This window comes from Mus caroli, unplaced genomic scaffold (assembly GCF_978045245.1).
Source record: "Mus caroli unplaced genomic scaffold, Mus_caroli_1 scaffold_3, whole genome shotgun sequence".
Taxonomy (NCBI): domain Eukaryota; kingdom Metazoa; phylum Chordata; class Mammalia; order Rodentia; family Muridae; genus Mus; species Mus caroli.
In genome coordinates, this window is record NW_028227258.1 from 125,947,576 (window position 1) to 125,960,348 (window position 12,773).

Here is a 12,773-nt window from a genome sequence, read left to right on the forward strand (position 1 = left end):
AAAGAAAGATCAAAAGTTATTTTGTAGATTATTTTCCAGTTGACCATTTCATTCCAACTTTGTTCTTCTGCAAACATTAGTCTCACGGCCTTTTCTGTTAATGGCTTTTGAGTCATGGTTTTGCTACGTGTCCCACACTGGACTCAGATTCTCTAGACAGTCCTGCCCCAGTCTCCTATACACTAGATCTAGGGATGTGTGCCACTTTACACATACACCGTCTTACCCTACCTGGTACCGATTTGTATCTCCCATTATCTTATGTTCAATGCCATGGCCCCTGAGAACATAAAACTAGTTGAAGAGACTAGAGTTCGTTCACTAGTTTGCATCTATGGCGCGGTTATCATCATGAAGCGTCTGAGCAGCAGCTCGCGGTTAATGATTTGTAACTCTTACAAAGATTCAGGTAAGACTTTTACAATGTAGCTTTTGTATGATGTGGTTTGCTCCCTCGCCGCAGGTGCCTTCATCTGCAAGATGGTGCCCTTCGTCCAGTCCACTGCTGTTGTGACGGAAATCCTCACCATGACTTGCATTGCTGTTGAGAGGCACCAAGGACTCGTCCATCCTTTTAAAATGAAGTGGCAGTACACCACCCGAAGGGCTTTCACAATCTTGGGTATGCGAGTCACTATTTGTCACTCGACAAAAATATCTGATACTGACAATTTGGAAGTGCAAGGATTTGTGTTTACATATGACTTCAGAGATTCCAGTCTGTGGTTACTTGGCTCTGTTACTTCCGGGCCTTTGGGCAAGAAAGCAGAACACTGTGACATGACCATTGGTAGAGCAGTAGCTTGCCTCATTGCAGGTCACACGCATGTACATAGACAGAAGCTATCTGGAACAAGTCCTATGCCAGTAACCTACTTCTCCCAATCAGGCTCCATTTCCTAGTAGTCCATTCATCTACGAATTCATCAGTGGACAAAGCCCATGGACTATTGTTCAAGACTGTGAAGGCATTTAATACTCCAATTGTAACAGTAGGTGAGGCTCTCAGTGTGCCCTCCTGCAGTATTAATGGCATTCTTCAGTATAGGGCAACATCATATTTGTAAGCTGAAGTATGGTTTGGCCTTTATGTGTAAGCATTCCTGTATAACTTGAGGAGATTGGTCCTCTCTGTATCTACCCTATATCACCTCTCCTTTGGTTCTACCTTAACACTTAAATATATTATTGTGGGTAATGTATTCCACAGTTTACGTCAACATTTAGCTAATGAGTGGTACCTACCTATGGCATTTCCACACTAACATTCATCTGACCCTAAGATGAGAAGGCTCTGAGTATACAAGAGCAAGAAAATCCTGATACAGAGCAGGAACTCTGCTTTGAGGGAAGCAGAGAGCAAGAGTGCTGTGCTGAGGTGGGCTCCCAATTATTCGCATAGAGCTTGCATGTGCCTGAGAGCACACTCCACTCTCTTTAGGCAATTCTAGATGCTTAGCTTGCCATCACTGTCCCTGACTCAGTAAGACATGATGAATACAACATATCTCAAAATAAAATGGTATTTTTTTTTTAGTAATTATCATTGAGTCCTCAAAAATCTTAAGATGCTTCACAATGGTCTGAATTTCTAAAAATCCAATGTATAGTGTACAGCTGATAGGATCATCAAAGGTATCAAATTTAACTAATATGCCATGTGAAATAACATAAACAGCATTTCTGTTACAAAATTTTAGCTGTATTGTATCATAGGGAACACTGAAGATGGAGAACCACTTCAGTGGTAGGTGAAGCATGTCTCCACTGTACTGCATTCTGATGATTATTGCATTTTTACAGGTGTGGTCTGGTTGGCAGCCATCATCGTAGGATCACCCATGTGGCACGTACAACGCCTCGAGGTATTCGGGGTGGTGTGGCTTTTTATACTACTGAGATACTTCTCCGTATCCCTCATCTGTAATGATCCCCCGTCTCAAGAGCACTTCAACAAGTCTATGTGACCTCACTTCCTTCACTGGAAATCTTTCAAATGAGATAAAATAGCTTTTCCCATTTCATCTAATTCTTCTAGATATTATTTTTGCTAAGACCTTGGTGCTTAACATTTTGAAAATTAATCCAAGTTTACTTTATCTATTTTCCTATAAGTTGAACATGCTGCTTCACAACTGCTCTAATGTTTTGATATAATTAAGAATCCACTGACTACTCTGTATTTTTTCTTTTATTAAAAATAGATTTTTTTCATAGAATATATAATGATTACAGTTTTTTCTCCCTCTTCTCCTCCCGGATCCACCCCTTTCTGCCTCATTAGAAATAAACAGGCATCTAAGGAATAATAATAATAAAATATAAGAAGGTAGACAAAACCCAACAATTCAAAGAAGGGCAAAACAGAAAGAAAAGGCACAGGAAACAGATGCAGATGCAAAACCCCACTTGTTCACACATTCGGAAATCTCATAAAAACACAAAAGCAGAAGGCATAATAGATAAGCAAAACCTGTATGATATAAATATACATAATACATACATACATACATACACACACACACACACACACACACACACACCCTGATAGGATGTTATGAGACATGAAACCTCTAAATATGCTATTGAATTGAATTTCTGTCTGCCAACTCCTGCTGGCCACTCTATCCTTGAGAGTTCTTTGTTTCCCCCATTGCGACTCCCTTATGGGAAAAAACCTAATTTTTCACTTACAAGTGGTTATTAATTGAGAGTAGCTTCTGGGTTAGGGGTGGGCCTGTATCCACTTCTCCTTTCAGGTCCAGAACACCAAACTGGTCCAGCCCTGCGCAAGCCCTGAACAAGCCTCGGTCTCTGTGAGTTCATATGTGTATCTGTCCTGCTGTAGTTTAGAAGGTCTCCTTTCCTTGGTCTTCCACCCCCTCTGGCTCTTCTACTCTTTCTGTTCCCCAACCCATAGGGTTCTCTGAGTTGTGAGGGAGCGATTTGATGGAGACACGCTGTTTAGGACTGAGTGCTCTGAGGTCTTTTCCTCTCTGCACAATGTCTGGCTGTGGGCCTCGGTATTTGTTCTCATCTGTTGCAGGGGAAGCTTCTATGATGATCGCTCAGCAATGCACTGAGCTCTGAGCACAGCAGAATGTCATTAAGAGTCATTTTATTGCTCTGTTCCTTTTATAGAACAGTAGCATTTGTCCCCCCCTCCCAGGTTCCCAAGCTATCTACTCTCAGGTTCTTGGTCACCTAAATAGTGTTGAGTATGGAGTCTGTCTCATAGAGTGGCCTTATGTCAACACAGATATTAGCTGGTTACTCACACAGGCTTCGTGCCATCATTGCCCTAGTGTATCTTGCAGGCAGGACATCACTGTGGATCAAAAAGCTTATAGCTGGGTTGGAGTTTCTGTTTCTCCTTTGGTAGCGCATAGAGTAGCTTCTGGTACCAAGAGCTCTAGTCAGTAGGGGTGAAGGCTCTAGGCAGGCACAGCTCGACTTCTCAGAGCTCAGTGGGTTGTGTATATGTTATTTTCGGCAATACAGCCTTGCCATCAATATGTGGAGAGAAACACAGAGACTTTGTAACATCCTGAGTTATTTGGAGGCTCCCCTGGGCCCCTTTGGCTAACAATGTGTTTAGATATAGCCCATTCCAAGAACTGGAAGCTTCATGTGGTGATGAGGGATGTCCAGTTACTGCTGGCTCCCCTGTCATTTGGTGATTTCAGTTGGGTCACCTTCATATATGTATATAACTTAAGAAAGCAGCTACTGTATTGTTCCATACACCCCCTTGAGTAGCCATTAATTTTACCTGTCTCTGCCCATATTCCTTACCACTCCCTGCACTACCCATTTGATTCTCCTGCACATCCTTAACTATTCTACTTTCCCTTCCTTCTCTATATCTTCTTTTAATGTTAATTCATGCAACAAATTGTAATAGATGAGTTGATTCTCTTTCATAAGGCCTTACTTGCCAGCCTTGTCTTCATTGGTAAATGGAGGCTTGAGCAGGAAACACATTCAGAGAGCATCTTATCCAATCTCTCTCCTTTCTCCACCTTTGTCTGATAGGTTCAGCCATGTGTGAGGATTCACAGTAAAGGAAGATCAGTGTTGGTTTGACCCATCTTCTGTAGTCCAACACATTTTTAAGACAACAATCTTAAAAAGCAACAGGGCATTTCTCCCATAGCCCATAACCAAATTTATAAAATGATATATTCTTTTCTACTTTTTAATCCTCTAAATATTAATTAATTTTATTTCCTTTTCATAGTCATAGGTAATAAAGTTAATAGGACATAAAATGACTTATCAAAAATATTTCTAATTAAAAACAAAGTATACCAAAAGCCTTATTATACTAATTCCTCTGGATTTCTTTGCCACAGAAAACAAATAGATATGGCAATTAAAAGAAACATTACTCCAGGGAATACTTTTTAAATATACCTTAAATTCATGGCTCATTGGTAGCAAATGTCTATTGTGCATTCTAATTGATGAAACCACGCCCACTGTCTGGTCAGTCAATCACGTTTGCTTCTTGTCCTGTATCAGCGTGCATCCCATAGTCACCTCATTGCTAAGCACTATTAATGTGTGCTCAAGCACACAGGGACCTGAGTCTCTCGCTCGGGTGATGGGACTTGAGGCTCGGCCACTGGCATTTCTCAATGTGCTCTCTCTGGTTCCTCGGTTCTCTCGGGTGTGGCTTAATTCTCAGTTCTCAGGGGGATGGAGAAGAAAAGTGATTAAATGAACACTGTCATACTTATGTCCCCTCCCAGAACGTGTCATAGTATCATTTCCCCTATACTCGGCCTTTACACTATGCACAAATACATCCAACACTGGGAAAAGCAGAAAGCTTCCCCATGAGTTGTTGCCACATCAATCAAGGGGACTTCACTAGTATCAGTGACAAATTGTCTCTTTCCTTGATGCCCACAGTAAGACTTGTACGGAGAAGAAATGTGACTCATACCTAAGGAGAAACATAGTAGTGATATAGAAGAGGCACCATAGACCCAGAAGACACCCTTCTCAACCCTAAACAGTAAAATTATAGAGAAATGTTTGTTTAGAAATGCAGAATATGTTGCTAGGGATGTACCACATGTGAGAGGTTAGGGAGAGAACCTCTGAATTAGAGTACACCTAGAGATTTGCTCGTCCCCAGAGCTATGTGAACCCATTGGAGACTAGCATGGGGCTTTGTTACTCTGGGTCCCCCTATGGTCATTGTAGGGCCTTCTTGTATGGAGCCTTCTTGTATGGCTGTGGTTTTACTGCTCTTCACGGGAAGTGCAGATCTTGAAATAGCTTTTCGGTGGGTTATGTCACTACCAGTTAGTTTTGCTAGTAGCACCTAGACCAGAACCTGGAGTTTCTTGCCTTTTCAATTGCCACTGAAGGTTGTGATGGAATTTTCACATAAGCACATAAACATAAGCAAAGCTATGTTCAAACCCTGAGTAGTCACCTGAAAAGCTCCAGCCTACATGGAGGACAGCACTCCTGGTCAAATCTCACGTTTCCATTCCTGTTGCCGAGTGATGGGACCTTTGGATATGCTTTCAGGGTGCAGTGAGACCTAGAAATGAGTCACACCACTTACTGTTGTTGCTAATAATGTTTGAGCTTAAAACGGAGTCTGTCAGGAATAGTTCTAATAAATGAGCTAACAAAGGTCATGTGGATTATTTCAGGTTGGCCATAGTTTGGATCTCATTTCCCATTTGCCTTAGAATTTAAAGGCTACCAGTTGCCTTTTTAATGCCTCTATTAGCATCTCATACTTAAAGGAAGTCTGGGTCCTCTCCAAGTCTGTCTTTTTCAACAAGTGAGAAAGCAAAATATATTAGTTTAATTAGTATTAAAGCAGACAGCAGAGAGTGTATGGCATTATCAACAGTCAGCGCGATGAGTGAGCTCTTTCAGCCCATTGCCAAGATGTAAGAAGCAGAACTAAAGGTTGAGAAAGGTCAGAAATGAAAGAAGTGTGCACAGGCTTATTTCAAAATCTTATTTCAAATCTAAAAGCTGAAAGTTCTCAAAAAACCTAAGCAGGTGAGTGGAAAGCTGCACTTTACTGCAACATAGCAACAAAACAGTGATTCACGTTTGAAATAGTCGGTGACAGATGTGGAGCCTTCCAGAGGGTGGTCTGCAATGACACTTGCTGCTTCTGGTGTTGACTGCTGGCTCTTGTAACCCACTTGTCCTTGCCATAAAGATTAAGTATGACTTCCTCTATGAGAAAGAACATGTCTGCTGCTTGGAAGAGTGGGCCAGCCCCGTGCACCAGAGAATCTACACCACCTTCATCCTCGTTATCCTCTTCCTCCTGCCGCTTGTGGTGATGCTTGTCCTCTACAGCAAGATTGGCTATGAACTGTGGATCAAGAAGAGAGTTGGAGACAGCTCAGCACTTCAGACTATCCACGGGAAAGAAATGTCCAAAATAGCCAGGTCTGTTTGCTCACCTCTGTGTAAAATGGCTTAGTCCGTCGTCCTAGAAGGGACAGAGTTGCAAGGATGCCAGAACTCTTGGGTAATTTAGTCAAAGTAGCCTCAGTTGAGAGTATTTAAACCCTTGAAGCTGTTTGCAATTTAACGTGTGGCAGAAAGTTAGGTCTAAATTGTTAGTCCTTAAATCAGAAGTGAAGTTGGGGTTATGAAGAGAGGTAAGATACTGGTTACATTTCCATCTCTATACAAATATAATCTGCAGGAAGAATGGTGGACCAGTGTCACAACTCTGTGGTCTAATGGGGTCTCTTCTCCCTGTCACTTTGCTGACCATGTGACACAGATCCACATCTTTGCTCCCCCCCCCACACACACACACACCCGTTTCTTCATATATACAAAGTTACATAATGGTTCTTGTAACCAAGTTATTCTTACTATAGCATCCCTACTTCCTGCTACTCAGGGCTGGTGCTAATAATATACATGAGATGGAATGTATAATAAAATCTTTCTAAACCAGAGCATATTATGTATATTAAATGATTACTGTTGAAAATTTATTTTAACAAAGCAGCTATCTTTCTGACTTTATTCATTAGTATACACTTAAAAAAACACTATATAGAAGATGGATTTTATAGTCTTTATTAAACATTCAAGTAGAAGCAAGTTAAGGCCTCCAGTTCAGCCTTCCAGGGATTTGATGGGGTTTAGTTGAATCACGACTGTGCAGCGCCCTCTAGTGAGCCATTTGTATACAGATGGGCCCCTTTATGAGAGTCCCAAGACTTCATCACCATGGGTATTTTTATTAAATTAATTATCCCTTTCGGGGGGGAGGGTGGTGGTCGGGGAGGAAAGGAAGCTATTGACTTGAAAAGAGAGGTGCCAGATATGAACTTGTAAAATATAAAGCATATAGTTCTAGTATAAGTCCACCTTATAAGAAGAATAAAGAAATAAGTTTGAATTCCTGGTAAACTAGATTTTTAATTCCACCCTTGAAGTTTACTGTATTTCATAAATACTGATCTTTTGCTGTCACAGACATGAATGATTTTCAATATACAGAGAATTAAAGTCACTCAATTTAGACTCCTAAATTCAAACCCAAATACATCCATCTGCCTGCAAATCATGAAACCTTCTCTGTGCCTCCATCTCTGCATTGGCCCATTGATTTGCTTGAATATTAATGATATAATCCACATCAGTAACCTAGTGAAACCAGGCCCACAATGTGCACAGGTCACAAGCATGCTTATTGCATGAAGACTGTGAAGATAGGGGTGAAACAAACTGGAAAAGGCGATGCTACTATGTTGGAGTGGGCTAAGCTCAGCTTTTATTCCAGTCTTGCTGTTTAACACATTTCCATGGGAAAGTGAACCAACACAATGCCCTCTTGCGGGTCTAGGAAGAAGAAGCGGGCTGTCGTTATGATGGTGACAGTGGTGGCTCTCTTCGCTGTGTGCTGGGCACCTTTCCATGTTGTTCACATGATGGTTGAGTACAGTGAGTACCTGGCCTTCTCATTTGACGACTCTCCGACTCTCCAGGCCATTTCCTGCTCGAGCAGACAGGCACGACTGTTAACCCCTGCTGTTAATCAAATACCAGGCCTTGAGTCTGGTTCTTTCCTGCTAAAGCAGCGCCAACCTTCTGTGGGATGGGTGATTGTGTGTGATAAGAACACTTGGGTACATAAGCGTAATTTAGATGCCATACACAATAAAGAAAAGCTCTCACAATCTTACATTATTCCTAAGGGGGGGCATGCAATGTGGTATCTTTTTACAACCTCGACTCCCACCTTATTAATTAATAATACCTAGGATTTCAGTTGGTGCCTCAGGATGGTAAGCTAGGAGTTCACATGGATTTCCATATGATTGTGTTTTCTGCAATGTGGGTGAATATTTGAAAGGCCACTCCTGCTGCTTTTAGTTTACATGACACTTGAATTATTTAGTTGAAAAGCTGTGAGTCCAGTAACACACACTGGACGCCACACTGTGTAGGTAAGAAAGGTCACCACAAAGGTTGTTTGTTTCTGGATAATCAGATTCCTGCCCCAAATTGTCTTCAGACATTTATATGTCACATGCTAAGTGGTTTTTAATTTTCTTGATACAGTCAATCAGCATTCTAAAATATCATTCTATTTCAGGTAACTTTGAAAAAGAGTATGATGATGTCACAATCAAGATGGTTTTTGCTGTCGCACAAACAATTGGCTTTTTCAACTCCATCTGTAATCCCTTTGTGTATGCATTTATGAATGAAAACTTCAAAAAGAATTTTTTGTCTGCGGTTTGTTATTGCATAGTAAAAGAAACCTTCTCCCCAGCACGGAAGCCTGGAAATTCTGGGATTTCAATGATGCAGAAGAGAGCAAAGTTATCACGATCACAGCGTCCAGTGGAGGAAACCAAAGGAGACTCATTCAGCGATGCCAACGTTGATGTCAAATTGTGTGAGCAGCCGGGGGAGAAAAGGCAGCTCAAGCGACAGCTTGCCTTCTTTAGTTCTGAACTTTCTGAAAACTCTACTTTCGGCAGTGGACATGAACTGTAATGATATCCTCATAGCTAATATCATTTGTATGGAAAGTTATTTTGAGCAAAGGTCAGGACTATTTTTTTAAATGACAAGAAGAGAAACACGACATGTTTTCCATTGAAATGAACATAATACATAACACTGTAACTTTGAAAAATTATTATAACAGCTTTGTAGATGGTTAAAGTAGATTTTTGAAAGACTTCGTACATAATAAAGCAGTGGTTTTGGCAGCAGTTTTATCCATGTAGTCAATGTAATGTGACTTTTGTGTATTGCTAAACTGGATGAAAACTATTAAAATTGTGTCATCATCCTTGAATATTAAACATCTGAACATCATAATGTAATTTGTAGTGTGCTGTAAAAGTTTGTAAAACAGTCTTTGGAACTGACATCTGTACCATAATTAAAAAAATCAAAGAGGATGAAGAATCAGGCAAGTGACAACTAATAAAAGTAAAGAGATAAATGTCACATTGAAGCTGTATACTGTCTCTGTGACGACAAGTGACATCTTTTTTGGTCTCTGTTGTTCTGCATGAATGGAGGTTCTATCTTGTTTACATCACAGAGTCGTGGTGAAACAAAGTGTGATGGGACAGGAAGGCACTTGTCACTCTAAAGGGATGAACTCTGAGTCCTGGCCCTGCCCCTCCTGTCTCCGGCCCCCTTTTCCTGTCCTGCTTTCCTTGCTAAGATTTATTCCGGTGCTGTCTTACTCTCCTCTCTTCACTGTTTTATAACGTATTTCCCATCCAAAAAAAAAAAAAAAAAAAGGTTGGGTACCTTCATTTATTGCTAAGACAGACAGAAGGATGGATGGATGGATGGATGGATGGATGGATGGATGGATGGATGGATGGATGGTAGAGAGATAACCGGTCATGGATGGAGATATCTGATGCTTATCTCTTCTTGGCACTTTATTTCCTCTAGTGAGATGAAAGACTTTAAGAAAGGCTCTCTCCATAGTAGACTAAAGTAGAAGTTCTGAAGCAATTCAAGCCTGTGAAATATCGTTGTGTCCAAGGCAGGCCTCCAAATGGTGGGTCAGGAAGAACAGAGCTCCCCACTAGCTCAGCCCCTCACTGGTGTGGTCCACATGTCAGGAGTCAGGATGCCACTATGGCTATGGCCTTCCCAATAGTGACGCAGCCCCAAGCCCAGACACAGCCTCGATGCCTAACTTTGTCTCTCTAGCACTCATTGCCTATCTGAAGAACTCAGAATATTTTATAATTTAAGCATTAAGATTTGGAAACCAAAGAGCACAAACTGCTTGGGTTCCCTCAGTTCCACGCATTTCATGTCATGTGCGTCAATGACGTGCTATTGAAAAGGAGAAAGGTAAAATAGGGTGTAGAATAAGAAAGAGCAATCGCATCACCCAGAAAAATTAGCAAAGTGAAGAAAGGGATACTCGTGTTTTATGGATTGCTTTTGTAACTTGTCACCTTTCTTGTCTAGTTACATGTAACAAAACAGTGGTCACTACACTGCTAAATCCTTAAGAATGGACCTAATGTGCGGATTTGGGTTATCCTTATTTAACTGCTGAAAACTCATATGACTTCAATATGACAATGAGAAGTTGTGTGCATATTTATGCATGTATCCATAAATAATAAATTCAAAGGAGAAAGTCACCCCTGATGGCTTCCAGCAGAAGAATGACTGAATGCTACATCAACAAGCTCTATATTTTCAAGGAGCATTGATGGATATGTGTGGTGGGTGAAGTAATTTTAGTAATAGGAAACTACAAATTCAAGAACCTCCGGGAGGTTGGGGGGGGGGGTGTTGCTCACATGTCTGTACCATGTGCATGTCTGGGGGCCCATGGAGGTCAGAAGAGGGCATCAGATCCCCTGAGACTGGATTACAGATGGTAATGAGCTGCCACCTAGGGGCAGGGGAAAAGTACATGGGTGCTGCCCTCTGGAAGTGCAGGCAGTGCTCCTGGCCACTGGGTCATTCTTCCTGATGTTTAATTTGATCTTTACTACCGTCACACCTATAAAATCCCTTTATTTGACATTCCATTAAGAGTTATTTTTGCACTAATTTAACAACTTTCAGTTTTATCGCCCAAAGTTTACAATGCAGCCATTCAACTTCATTTCCTGAAAGAATAGCAGATTCTTCAGGAAAGAAAATGGTAAGAAGTTGTTGCTGTGAGTAAAAATGGAGGTGCACGTGTTGCTGCCCTTCATGGGTAGTGTGAGCATGATGCTGCCCTTCATAGATAACATTTGAAGGTTTTTATGGGCTATGCTTTAAAAAGGACAGTGGGTGCTATCATTTATTCAGCAATCATTATTTTTCTTAAATTTTATATTTTAGATTATAATAGAGTTACAACATTCCTCCTCTTTCCTGCCTCCACACCCTCCCACATACCTCTTCCAACTCCTCTTCAGATTCATGGTCTCTTTTTATTACTAATTGTTATTGTATGCATATATGTATATGTACCTACACACACACACACATATGTTCTTAAATATAGCCTGCTCAGTCTGGATAATGCTACCTGTATGTATGTTTTCAGGGCTGACCGTTTGGCAATGGGCAGCCAGTTAGTGTGCTCTTTATCAGGGAAGACCACCTCTCCCACTCCTGTCTTTCCTCAGTTGCCTGTAGTTCTTCGTGTAGAGTTGAGACATCATGGGCTTTCCCATCCACTTTGGTGTGTCCATTGTTATCGTTCAGCTCCTGTTTGGGTAACCATGTTGGTGAGACTTTATGGATGGAGCTTCTAGGAGACACAATCTCATAGCAAACCTCTCTGACTTCTGGCCCTAATTATCCTTCTACCCCTCTTCTTCAGTGTTCCCCTAGCCTAAGGTATGGGAGTTCAGCCAGTACTTCTGAAATTCCTGCAGTGTGTCGGAGGTAGACACCTTCTCTCCCTTAGTAAATCAAGAACATTTCCTTCTCTAACCCAGATAATGCCAACTGATTGATTTTAGGTTGACTGACCAATGAAACAACAGAGAAAACTCAATGATAAAAAATAATCAGGTCAACCCATAAGTTTAAAAATGGAATGTTATTCTACCAACTAAGATCTCAGACATGTTTTCCTCTTACTTGGCAAAATTCTTAGATTGCAAACATGAATCAAGATTTATTTTATAGAAGGAAAGGTTAGAAATAGATGAGGCAAGGTGATATTAAATTAGAAAACTGTACACACACACACACACACACACACACACACACACACAAAATGACCTCACAATTGATTCAATCAAAAAATGTTTAAAGACTCCAAGGCAAAGGGGCAGCAGAAAAGCCACTGGCTTGTTTCTTCTCTGCAGGGAGCAACCTCATCAAGTGTGTGCTTGTTCTTAAAGCTCCAATGACAGGGTTGGTTCACAAGTAATTGTGTAATGACTCCTGAGTCAAAATGGTAGGTTGTATAAACCTGTATTTATCCTACTAGGCTGCTAATAAAAGAATAACAAATGCACAACACCACAACAATAATGAGTAACTGAGAAAGCACAGGAAACTTCTTAGTAAGCAAAACTGACATTTAATGACAAATGTGTATGTGTGAGGACAGCACAGGAAGTCATCAGGTATGCCCAGACAGAGAAGACAACTGCACTAAAGAACAGTTTACTTCAGCAGCATCTTGGAGAAACTGAGACTCTCTTAGATGGTATCTCACTATCTACAGAACAGTTAGCCATTGCAGGGTACTCACTGGATGTGATGAACACAATTTGTATCCAGAAGATATTAATTCTCACTCCTTA

The 12,773-nt window shown here is 41.0% G+C and overlaps 1 protein-coding gene across 1 annotated transcript in view; it reads left to right on the forward strand.

Annotated features, from left to right (window-relative positions):
- Positions 1-9,437, forward strand: part of LOC110291351 (pyroglutamylated RF-amide peptide receptor) — a 47,311-nt gene extending 37,874 nt beyond the window's left edge. Inside the window, exons 2-6 of the mRNA XM_021158460.2 lie at positions 464-622; positions 1,804-1,865; positions 6,203-6,438; positions 7,859-7,956; positions 8,612-9,437. Coding sequence (XP_021014119.1) covers positions 464-622; positions 1,804-1,865; positions 6,203-6,438; positions 7,859-7,956; positions 8,612-9,018 — 962 coding nt within the window. The 3' untranslated portion in view covers positions 9,019-9,437. The remainder of the gene's footprint in view (positions 1-463; positions 623-1,803; positions 1,866-6,202; positions 6,439-7,858; positions 7,957-8,611) is intronic.
- The last annotated feature ends 3,336 nt before the right edge of the window (positions 9,438-12,773 follow it).